Source organism: Nicotiana tomentosiformis, chromosome 7 (assembly GCF_000390325.3).
Source record: "Nicotiana tomentosiformis chromosome 7, ASM39032v3, whole genome shotgun sequence".
NCBI lineage: Eukaryota > Viridiplantae > Streptophyta > Magnoliopsida > Solanales > Solanaceae > Nicotiana > Nicotiana tomentosiformis.
Window position 1 is genome coordinate 100,324,604 of NC_090818.1, and position 12,914 is coordinate 100,337,517.

General features: G+C 39.5%; 1 protein-coding gene across 1 annotated transcript; it reads left to right on the top strand.

The window, feature by feature from the left end:
• Window positions 1-6,606: 6,606 nt before the first annotated feature.
• On the top strand, window positions 6,607-9,117 carry LOC138896097 (uncharacterized). Its single transcript, XM_070180877.1, has 2 exons — window positions 6,607-7,133; window positions 9,057-9,117. The coding sequence occupies exons 1-2, from the start codon at window positions 6,607-6,609 to the stop codon at window positions 9,115-9,117; spliced, it is 588 nt and encodes a 195-aa protein (XP_070036978.1).
• The last annotated feature ends 3,797 nt before the right edge of the window (window positions 9,118-12,914 follow it).

Below are 12,914 nucleotides of genomic sequence, written 5' to 3' on the forward strand. Positions count from 1 at the left end.
TTCCTTGCCCAAATTTGTGGTCAAAATCTAAAAATACCCATTTCTAGGTTTTCTACCAAAATCCCAAATCTCTACAAATTTTCATGCTTGAATCCATATAAAAACCATGTATGTAACTCACAACTAGTAGAGATCACTTACCTCATGCTTGATAATGAAATCCCCTCTTCAAAAGCTCCAAAAATCGCCCAGGCCGTGTGAAAAATGGGTGAAATGAACCCAAACCCCGCTTTAAAAACATTCTGCCCAGCCCAGGTCCAACCTTCTTCGCGTTCGTGACCAAAGCCTCCTGTTCGCGATGCCTTCAGGCCCTACTGCTTCGCGTTCATGGTTGAAGCTTCGCATTCGCGAAGGCTAAATGACTCTAGGCCCCCGCTCCCTCTCTCTTCTTCGCGTTCGTGTAGCCTTGGCCGTGTTCGCGAAGGCCTTCCCAGCTATTGCCTCGCGTTCGTGTCCACTACCTCACATTCACGAAGGCCAAATCCCAGCAGCCTCAAAGTTCCTCTTTGCGAACGTAGGACACCCTTCACGTTTGCAAAGAAGGAAACCAGATACCAATAACAGTAGTTCCAAAATAGCTCAAAATGATCCGAAACCACCCCGAAACACACCTGAGGTCCCCAGGACCCCGTCCAATCACACCAACCAGCCATGTAACATAACACGAACCTGTTCGAGGCCTCAAATCACATAAAACATCACCAAAATCATGAATCGCATCCCAATTCAAGGTTAATGAACTTTAGAACTTCAAACTTCTACATTCGAAGTAGAAACCTATCAAATCATGTCCGATTGACCTCAAATTTCGCGCACAAGTCACATTCGACATTACGGACCTACTCCACTTTTGGAATCAGAATCCGACCCCGATATTAAAAAGTCTACTCCCGGTCAAACTTCTCAAAAACCTTCAAATTTTTAACTTTCGCCAAATGACCCCAAAAGACCTATGGACCTCCAAATCCACATCCGGACGCGCTCCCAATACCAGAATCACCTTACGAAGCTATTCCCAGACTTGAAATCCCAAACAAACATCGATAACATTGAAATGCACTTCAACCCAAATTTATGAAATTCTTCCAAAATTGTCGGCTTTCCACAATAGGCGCTGAAACGCTCCCGAGTCATCCAGAACTCGATCCGAATATGCGCCCAAGTCCAAAATTATCATACAAACCTGTTGAAACCTTCAAATCCTGATTTTGAAGTCGTTTACTCAAAAATCACACCTTAGTCAATTCCTCCAACTTTAAGCTTCCGAAATTAGAATTTTCTTTCCTAATTAACTCCAAACTTCCCGAAATTCAATTTTGACCACGCGCACAAGTCATAATACATGAAGTGAAGCTACTCAAGGCCTCAAACCGCCGAACGATATGCTAGATCTCAAAACGACCGGTCGGGTCGTTACACTAATACATCTGTGCAGGTACAACTTGATGCTATGGCTAAAAAAATACGAAAGCTGACCTTAGCCTCGATACAAAATGAGCCTCACGCAACTAGTGATATATGTGGAAGAGGACACCCTACTCATGAGTGTCAAGCCTCAACTGAGGAAGTGAATGTTGTGGGAAATTACAATTTTAATGCAATGGGTCAGAGGCACCCCGATTTTTCATGGAGTTCACTTGGAGGTACTATGATTTCTTGGCAAAAAAATAACTCTAGACCCCACGGACAAGGAGCTCCAGCATACCAAAATCAGCAGAGGCAGCAATTTCAGCCTCAACAACCTATTCAGTATGGCATAGAAGATATCATGAAGGCCTTCATTCTGACAACTGATGAGAGGCTTGAAACTCATAGTGCAACTATACGGGAACATTAAGCAGCTATCAAAGAACTGGGCACTGGTTTTCGAAACCTGGAAAGACAGGTTGGGCAGCTAGCCACTCTATTGTCTGAGAGGAATCCAGGAACTCTCCCCGCTGATACTGAAATAAATCCCAAAGAAACAGTGAATGTTGTAACTGTGAGAAGTGGGAAAGTGTTGAAAGATGTTACCCCAATCCAAGATGATGTGAGACATGAAAAAGAAAGTGGAGAGTAGCTGGAAAGTGAAGTTGATAGGTAGAAGAAAGCCGAGAAGAAAAAGAAGGATGAAAACTCAATAAGGGAGGAACCTGAAGAGAGCAAGTATATGCCTGCTCTACCTTTTCCTCAAAAGCAAAGTAGAGAAAAGCTGGTTTGGGAGATTTCTGGATGTGCTGAAACATGTTTATGTAAACTTACTATTCATAGAAGTGCTCTCACAAATACCTGCTTATGCCAAATATTTTAAGGAGATCCTTACAAAGAAGAGGAAAATAGAGGAGACCTTAGTGGTCAAGCTCACAGAGCATTGCAGCGCGATATTGCAAAACAAACTCCCACAAAAGTGTAGAGATCCAATGAGTTTTACTATACCTTGCTCTATAGGAACTATTCATTTTGATAAATCATTATGTGATTCTGGTGCCTTAATTAATTTAATGCCTCTATCCATTTACAGGAAATTGGAGAAGGAGATTGGAGAGATAAGGTCAGCACCCATATCTTTGTAGCTGGCAGACCAAAAATCTATTATACCCGATGGGATAGTGGAAGATGTGTTAGTTCGGGTGGATAAGTTCGTATATACTATGGATTTTATACTGGTGAAAATAAGGAGGTCCCCCTCATCCTAGGAAGACCATTCTTAGCAGCGGGCAAAGCAATACTAGATATACATGAGAGAAAACTCATTCTTTGAGTGGGTGAGGAGACTGTGACTTTTGAGATGAATGTAGCAAAGGGGGCACAAAAGGACAAACCAGCTGCAAGTGTTGAGCAAAAAGTGAAGGGCTCGAAAGAGAAGGCTGTAGTGAGCGAGAAAGATAAGTGTGGGGTGTATCCTAAAAAGGCTGAGAAGAAGCTGCTTACATAGATGTGCGCATTAGTTCGAAGGCGAGGAATGGAGCCCGACTTAGACTCAGACCCCGACTAGATATTCAGGGAAGTTTCTTTTACCTTATGCTTTTTAATTGTTTTTCACGGGGCCATGCCACAACTTAAAGTGTGAAGTGAGGGATGTATGTTTGTATGTATATTAGTGTTCTGTTTGTTAGTTGGAGTAGTTAGAGATAGAAAAAAAAAATTCGATTATCCCAACGATGGATATCATCGACTGGTTTCTTGAGGGATTAAAGTAGAAAAAAAAGACAAAAAGATTTTCTTTTGTTAGGTAGTGTAATAAATCCCCCTTGTTTTTTCTTTATGCCGCAGTTCTTTTTCAAGGGTTTTGTTTGAACTGGGTGTAGTTAGTTTTTGTTCTGTAGAGTAGTAGGAAATCTTGTGCTATGATTTGAATTGAAGGCAATATCTCTTAACTTTATTATACCTTGAGAATAGTGAGTACTTTAGTTGTGACGCTTAGGCTTAGTTTTTGACTCGTGTATAAGTACCTTAAATTATATGATCTTAACTTTGCTTAACTGGTTTGACTAGAGTGTCTTGATAGTCCAATCCCGAGTGAGTTATGTGCCATGTGTGTGAGAGGTTTTGTGTATTCTGTGCATTGCATTTGATGTCTAGAACTTGCCCCGTGCATTTACAAAGCGAAATAGTAGTTTTATTCAGTCTTGGAAGTGATATAGGCATTTCGTTATTGAGCCAGTTATATGATTTTACCCACCTAATTGTCGTGTATCTTAGTTAACTCCTTTGAGCCTTTAATCCTGTTTCTTTGGAAACCACATTACGAGCCTTACCCACTTGTTTGAATTGACCATCTATTTGAATCTTGTACCTCTCGTGAGCACTTGAAATTGTTATGAACTTTGTAAAAGTTGAAGTGTGGGGTGGTTAGTTTGGATTTTGAGTGGAACTATTGAAATAAGGAGAAAGGTGCAAATTTTGAAAAAGTAAGAGCCACTTGAATTGAATAAGAAAAGAAAAAAAATATAGTTGTAGTGTTGTGAAAAATGTTCCTAGATAGTGGTAACTCTTGATGTAATTGTACTTAAAGAAGTAGGGAGTTTATGTATATTGATGTGAAGGTGGAGTTATGATTGACATAAGTGTGGGGTTTTGAACGGTTAAGTGTATGTATTAAAGTGCTTAGGGAGGTGTAGTCACTCTTATATACAAATGTATCCTACCATCCCAAAACCTACATTACAACCAATTAAAGTCCTACTTGATCCTTGACTGAATGAGCTCAATTAGTAGAGTACTACACTACGGACAAGCCTATGGTACATCTTTTGTGGCATATGAATGTTACTTCTGAGAGTGAGTGAATTCTTTCTATCTTGAGTTCCTAATTGTTCTTAAATTTCATTGTGTGTGGAACTACTCTCTATTGTTGTGTGAGGGCACTTGATTCATAAAGGAAAGGTCCTCTGTGTTAGAGTAAGTGAGCGAGTTATATAAAATGCATGGTGCTTTTAGTCAAAATTTGAGCCTAGGATGTTACGATATTGTACTTAATATGTTTCAAATATTCTTGGTGTGATGAGTTATGAGAGTTGTTGAAACAAAGTCATGTCTATATGAAGTGTAGTTTGATTGCTCAAAGACGAGCAATGGTTTAAGTGTGGGGTGTTGATGGTGGGCTATAATTATGTGTTTTAGTCACTTATTGCACTCTAGTTCACTGCCCTTTATTTGTGTTTGAGCTTTAATCGGTAGTGTTTTGCACTTATTGTGTATTTTATTCATTGTAGGAGTGATTCCAAGCTATGTTGATGTTATACAATGAATTCGAGCTATTTGGAGCTTTGAAGTCTGAGTAAAACTACAAGGGATTAAGCTGAGATCGTGTTCGGGGGTCGAGGACCAAGACTGGATGTTAAAAAGCAAGATTTGATCCGTATTCTGAGAATTCCCCAATGCCGCGGTGCATGGGGCACCGCGCTTGTGCAATCCTTTGTTGTCTATCAAAAATTAGCTCTCTGGATTTCCCCACTAATGCCCTGCATGGCGCGTCGCCCAATGCTGCGCGCCTGTGTATTTTTACAGAGTAAATATCCTATTTCGGCTTGGAGAAGGTGGTTTCGTCTGGGCCCGATCCTACTTGGTATAAATACATAGAAAAACGTTATTTTTTGTAGTTTTGACACATATTCGACCTAAGGAGTCTAAGAAGGAGTTGGAAGAACACTAGCACAAAGATTTCATCATCCATTCCTCACTCAAGACTCGAGTTTTGATTGAGTTTATATTTTCCTCTACTTTAACTTTATTTGTGATGAATTTCTCCATATCTATGGAGTAGTTCTCCTTAAGGTTTGATGGATTTGGTGCATTGATGATTGTTTGTCGATTATAACTCTAGTTTTTATGGATTGAAGCTTTTTTGGATGATTTAATTGTTGCCTCTATATTCACTTGTTCGTGTAACTGAGAGAGGCATAACTTGTGATATCTTTTCATTACATTGTTGGTTGAGTTCTTTAATTCTTCTTAGTAATCGAGAGAGGCTAGTTGAATCATTAATTAAACCTAGTTATGATGATAATCGATAGAGGTTCTCCTAAAGATCAATCCACTACGCACTAACGCATATCTTCACGTGCTTAATATGGTTCATCTCGTGAGGTTAAGACATAATCGAGAGAGGAGTTTTGACTAATGTTTGAACTAATAATTGAGTAAATTTGATAGACTCACTTGAACATTAGAAGTTAATTATCTAGAGTTAGATCCCAAATAATTATTTTGCACCTATCCCATCAAAACCCTATCTTCTCCTATTGATAACCTTCTTTGCTTGATCCACGTTGCGATTGTCATTAGTCAATAGCTTTAGATTCTTAATTAATTTTAGTTAAAAATTATATAAATCTCAATTGTTGATCATCTTGGATAGAAACCAAGCTAGAAACTACGAGAATACTGTTTAAATCAAATCCTTGTGGATACGATATTATACTATACTCTATTTGATTAGCAAGCATAATTTAGGTGTGTGTTCTGAGCTCGTCAAGGAGCACGAGCAGCATCTTTGGATTGTACTTCAGACTCTGAGAGATAGCCAGTTACATGACAAGTTTACAAAGTGCGAGTTTTGGTTAAACCCAGTCGCCTTTTTGGGGTATGTCGTATCGGCAGAGGGCATAAAGGTGGATCCTAAGAAGATTGAGGCAGTTTAGAACTGGCCTAGACCCACTTCAGCCACAGAGATCCGGAGTTTTCTTGGGTTTGGCGGGTTATTACTGCCGATTTGTGGAGGGGTTTTCATCAATAGTAGCCCCATAGACCAGATTGACCCAGAAGGGTGCCCCGTTCAGATGGTCAGACGAGTGTGAGTTGAGATTTCGAAAGCTCAAGATTGCTTTGACTACGACGCCAGTGCTGGTATTGCTCACAGGTTCAGGATCTTACACGGTGTATTGTGATGCATCTCGTATTGGGCTCGGCATAGTATTGATGCAGGATGGCACGGTGATCGCATATGCGTCGCGGCAGTTGAAGGTTCATGAGAAGAATTACCCTGTTCATGACTTAGAGTTGGCAGCCATTGTTCATGCACTGAAGATTTGGAGGTACTACCTTTATGGCGTGTCGTGCTAGGTATTCACGGATCATCGGAGTCTACAATATTTGTTCAAGCAAAAGGATCTCAACTTGAGGCAAATGAGGTGGTTGGAACTGTTGAAAGTCTATGATATCGCCATTTTGTATCATCCTGGGAAGGTCAATGTGGTGGTCGATGCCTTGAGTAGAAAGGCGATGATTATGGGCAGCCTTGCATACATTCCATTTGGTGAGAGATCACTTGCATCAGATATTCAGGCTTTGGCCAATCAGTTCGTGAGGTTAGACGTTTCAGAGCCCAATCGTGTTCTAGCCTGTACAGTCGCTCGGTCTTCCTTGTATGAGCGAATCAGAGAGCGGAAGTATGATGACCCTCATTTGCTTGTCCTTAGGGACACAGTGCGGCACTGTGGTGCCAAGAAGGTTACTATTGGAGTTGATGGAGTTTTGAGGTTGCAGGGTAGTATTTTTGTGCCCAATATGGATGGGCTTCGTGAGTTGATTCTTGAGGAGGCCCACAATTCCCAGTATTCTACTCATCCGGGTGCCACCAATATGTATCATGACTTGAGCCGTCATTATTGGTGGAGAAGGATGAAGAAGAATATAGTTACATATGTGGCTCGGTGCATAAATTATCAGCAAGTAAAGTACGAGCATCAGAAACCTGGTGGTTTTCTTCAGAAGTTAGAGATTCCTGAGTGGAAGTGGGAATGTATCATTATGAATTTTGTTATTGGACTCCCACAGAATCAGAGGAAGTTCGACGCGGTATGGGTCATTATGGACAGGCTGACCAAGTCAGCACATTTCATTCCTGTGGTAGTTACCTATTCTTCAGAGTGGTTGGCCGAGATCTACATCCGTGAGATCATCCATCTTCATGGTGTGCCCATGTCTATCATTTCTGATCGAGGTGTGCAGTTCACCACACACTTCTGGAGGGTAGTACAGCGTGAGTTGGGCACGCAGGTTGAGTTGAGCACAACATTTCATCCCAGACGGATGGACAGTCCGAGCGCACTATTCAGATATTGGAGGATATGCTTCGTGCTTGTGTTATGGGATTAAGGGGTTCTTGGGATCAATTCTTGCCGCTTGCGGAGTTTGCCTACAACAAAAGTTACTAGTCGAGCATTCAGATGGCTTCTTATAAGGCATTATACGGGAGGTGATGCCATTTGCCTATTGGATGGTTCGAGCCGGGGGAGGCTCGGTTGTTGGGTACAGATTTGGTACATGATGCCTTGGATAAGGTCAAGATTATTCATGATTGACTTTGCACAACTCAGTCTAGGCAGAAGAGTTATGCCGACCGTAGAGTTCATGATTTTGCATTCATGGTTGGAGGGAGAGTATTTCTCCGGGTTTCACCCATGAAGGTGTGATGAGGTTCAGGAAGAAGGGAAAGTTGAGCCCTAGGTATATCAAACCCTTTGAGATTCTTGAGAGAGTGGGTGAGGTGGCCTACAGGCTCGCATTGCCACCTAGTTTATCCGCAGTTCATCCAGTATTCCATGTGTCCCTACTCCGGAAGTATCACGGTAATCTATCCCATGTGTTAGATTTAAGCTCAGTCCAATTGGACAAGGATTTGACTTATGAGGAGGAGTCGGTAGCTATTCTAGCCTGGCAAGTCCGACACTTGAGGTCAAAGAGTTATCTTTTAGTTCGAGTGTAGTAGATAGGTCAACCGATCGATGCATCCACTTAGGAGTCCGAGTCGGACAAGCGGAGTAGATATCCACACCTTTTTACCAGTTTAGGTAGTTTTCTATGTCCGTTCGAGGACTGACGTTTGTTTTAGAGGTAGAGAATGTGATGACCCGATAAGTCATCTAGAGTTTTAACCCTTAATTCTGTATTTTGAAACCTCAAAAAGCTCTGTTTATCTATCCTCGATTTGCGTGCACCGCCCGTATCTTTTTTGGGAAGGCTATTATGTTAAAATTGATTTAAATGTGATTTCATGCTTTAAAACTAATTTGAGTTGACTTTGGTCAACATTTTTAGCAAACGGACCCGGATGCATGTTTTGACTGTCCCGGTAGGTCCGTATCGTGATCTGGGACTTGGGCGTATGCCCGAAATCGAATTCGGAGGTCCCTAGCTTGAATTATCGCAATTTGTTGAAAATTATAGGTCTAAAGGCTCAAAGGATTCATAAATTTGACCGTAGTTTGACTTTATTTATATTGGGTTCGAATTTCGGTTCCGGAATATGGCATTGGTCTGTTTTAGTATTTATGACTTGTGTGCAAAATTTGATGCAAAACGGAGTTGATTTGATATGATTCGGACGTCCGGTTGTTAAATTGAATGTTCTTAAGTTTCTTTGAAAAATTCATTCGTGTTGGTATCCGATTCATAGTTCTAGATGTTATCTTGGTTTCTTGATCATGCGAGCGAGATCGTATGATATTTTTGGACTTGTGTGCATGTTTGATTTGGAGCCTAGAGGGATCGGGTGAGTTTCGGATAGGCCACCGAGTGAATTTGGCCTTGGTAGAATAATTGATGCCTCATTTGTTACTGGTGTTCTGTTGCAGGTCTCGCATTTGCGAGCCTCGCTTTTGTGAACAAGGATTTGCATTTGTAAGCATGGGCTGACTGGGGGAGTCTCGCATTTGCGAGGTAAAAGTTCGCATTTGCGAATTTGCTATTTTCGCTTTTGCGAAGGCAGAAGTGCATTTGCGACTTAGTATTTTTCTTGGCAATCTTCGCATTTGCGAAGAGGTGGTCCGCATTTGCGAGGGCTTGGGGTTCGCATTTGCGACCAAAACCTCACATTTGCGATGACTGGGTTTTTGAGAGGAGTTCGCATTTTTGACCTCTTTCTCGCAGTTGTGAACAAAATATCGTAATTGCGACATCCGCAGCTCGGTAAAAACTGAGTTAGACGGGATTTTAGCTTATTCTTTCAAATTCTCAACCCTAAACACCTTAGAAGTGATTATTCCAAGAGCCTTTCTTCTTCAATTTATTGGTAAGTGACCTTAACCTACTTTCTTTCATTTACCCAATTCATTTTATAAGTTTTCATCATTAAACCTAGGATTTTCAAGGTGAAAATTGGGAATTTGGGTAGAATTAGGAATTTTTGTAAAATTAGAATTTAGACCTCGAATTGAGGTTAGATTTTGAAACAAATTACATAACCGCGCTCAGGGTGAATGTGTAATCGAGTTTTTGTTCGAATCTTAGGTTTTGACCAAGCGGGACCAAGGATAATGTTTTTTAACTTTTTGGAAAACGTGTAAAATTCCTAACTTTATGTGTTGTAATTGATTCCCGTAGCATTATTTGACATTATCAAGTCTATTTTGGTTAGATACGATTGGTTTGGAGGCCGATTCTGGAGGAAAGGCCCAGGTAGAGCTCTGAGTTGATTGTGAAGTGAGGTAAGTGTCGTGGTTAACCTTGACTTGAGGAATTATGACTTGTTTGCCTATTTGTTATGTGTTCGAATGCGTGGGTACAACATATATGTGAGTTGACGAGTACTTATACGTTGTTGTTGAGTTAAAGCATGCGGGTGGGACTTGTTTTCATGTAATTTATTGCCTTCTTTAATTATGACATCCATGCTTAGATTAGTTTATTACTTACTTGATCGTTCTTTCCGCATTTATGAATTAATTGTGATGGTTGAGTATTTTTGGAAGTTGAGGTTTGGCATCTTGGAACCACTATTGACGTAAGGTTTATTCTTGCATTATCTATCTCCCAAATTTTTATATTCATTACTACATGGTAAGAGAGAGTGTTAAAGCACGAAGGGTGATGCCGTGCCACTTATTGCTTCATTTATTGATTAATACATAGTGAGGAAGAGAGTAAAAGCATGAAGGGTGATGCCGTGCCACTTATTGCTTCATTTATTGATTAATTCATAGTGAGGAAGAGAGTAAAAGCACGAATGGTGATGTCGTGCCATATTTATCATTTCATGGAGAGGTTGAGAGTAAAAGCACGAAGGGTGATGCCGTGCCATTATTATTGTTTCATGGTGAGGTTGAGAGTAATAGCACGATGGGTGATGCCGTGCCGTCCTCATTCATTATGTTTATCCATTTTCATTGGTTGATGATTTATTTTACTGTCTTATGATGTCATTCTTGTTGTAGCTATAGTATCATGTTCCCCTTTTGCATGTCCCCTCCAAATCGTACGTATTAAATCTCTATTTGTTGTTATGTTGCACATATATCCGCGTTTGTACAGGTTTAATTACATGAGTGTCCTGTCATAGTCTCGTCACTGCCTCGTCGAGATTAGGCTCGGCACTTACGGAGTACATTAGGTTGGTTGTACTTATACTACACTCTGTACTTCTTGTGCAGATTTTGGTACTGGTCCCGGCTGTACGTGAGGTGCATCATCTTGGATTATCACATTTGGACACACGGGGTAGATCTGCGGGTATCCGCAGACCTTGAAGTCCCCTTCCTCTTTCCTTATTTACTGTTCATTTTATTCGAAACAGTTATATTTATTTCAGACTCTATTTGTAGAACTTCTAGTAGCTCGCGCACTTGTGACTCCAGATCCGGGGTTATACTTAGATATATTGGTTATTATGCCACTTCGTACTTCATTTTAGTTTTAGTTCAGTTTAATTGGTTTAATTATTTGAATTATTTAAAAATTGGCTTAAGAATTTCTCTAACGTTGGCTTGCCTAGCGTGTGAAATATTAGGCGCCATCACGGTTCCGAAGGTGGGAATTCCAGGTCGTGACAGCAAAGTTCATGTTGGTTGAGATTTTTTCATTACTACGATTTTATTTACTTGAACATTATCTTTTCTTCTTTTTCGGACCAAATCTACGAAAACCTTGGTTAAAATATTTTTGGCCCAATAAATTTTCTTTAACCTAAATAATGTAGTCCAACCAAGCATATTGCAAATTTGACCCAAAAAGTAATTCAAACATAAAATCGATACTTATCTCTTGAATCATGACCGCAATCGCGATAGGAACCTCCAAGCAAAAGCAAAGTCATCCACAAGATCATCCTCCAGTTCCACGGTCTTCTTATGTGTGACCCGAATAATGCTCGGAATTAGCGAAACTCGTGTGGGCGAGTTTCTCCTAGGAAAACCGTGTAGTAAAACCCATAGTCTCCTTGTGGAATAAGACCCATTTATATAGCCACGGGTTTTAGGGTTTAAAACATTTTCCTAAACCTATAGGGTCTTCCTTTTCCACCAAGAAATAGAATTTCATTTAATTCCTAATTATTCGGGTACAAAAGGGACCGCAGTATTTAATTAACAAGGCTTCTATTATGGACTTAATTCGAAATATCTGAATTAATACTACCATAATAAAGTACGAATTATTCCACTAAAAATTCGTAATTGCACTCCTCAGTTCAATTTCAAAATTCTCCATTAAACCTTATTTAACTCCCCATGTTAAGATTCAGATACTAATAAAATGAATAAAATTACTGGCAATTTAATTCATTGATTATTTCCTTTAGACTTTCGCTTAACTTATTTCATGTGACAGATACAAAATTCACCTACAGGGTTTACACGTGAAAACTTATAAGCTTTCATAAAGGTGTATCATCAATCTCTAGACCGAGACATGGATTCCTTCAACTAACTATTACTTAGCCAATGTATATCATCATTGTCCAATTTACCTGGCATATTGACCCACAAAAGAATCTCGCCTTTTAATAAATCAAAACAATAAATAATATACACAACTAATAATAATTATATCAAGATTAAAAGTATAAGTACGTTTAGTGGTTAGAGAAGTCATTTTATTAAGTCAGTATAAAATACTTATCTGTACTTGGTCCGTTCAGTACATACAAAATGTACTAGCATAAGAAGTCGGAATTAAACCATTCCCATAATCAAGATAAATTATATTTAATCTTGTGCTACAATTATTCCTGATGGTTTGTCCAATTCCATCATTAGATTGTGAACATGATCTTTATACTTATAAGAACCGATGATTTAATCTTCCGTGTATAAGCTAAACTCTATACACTAAATCATCTACTATATAAGTAAATGACACAAACGAATATATAATCTATTTAAGACTTTATTAAAATTGAGTAAACAATTGTTCCATAATAAATACTATATCCAAACCAAAATTCATGGTTAATAGTATATATGTCACGACCCATAAGCCCACCACAGGCGTCGTGATGGCACTTAGTCTCTAAGACTAAGTAAGCCGATTATAATTACAATTCAAGCTATTCTTTTTAATAGATAATCGAAACCAATAGCAGAAATAATTACAAACAACCTCCCAAGACTGGTAATACTGAGTCACGAACTCTAACTGAATACATAAAATTATCTCAAGGGTCGAATACTCAATACTGTTTGAATAATGAATAACAATACAATAAAATAGAAAGACTC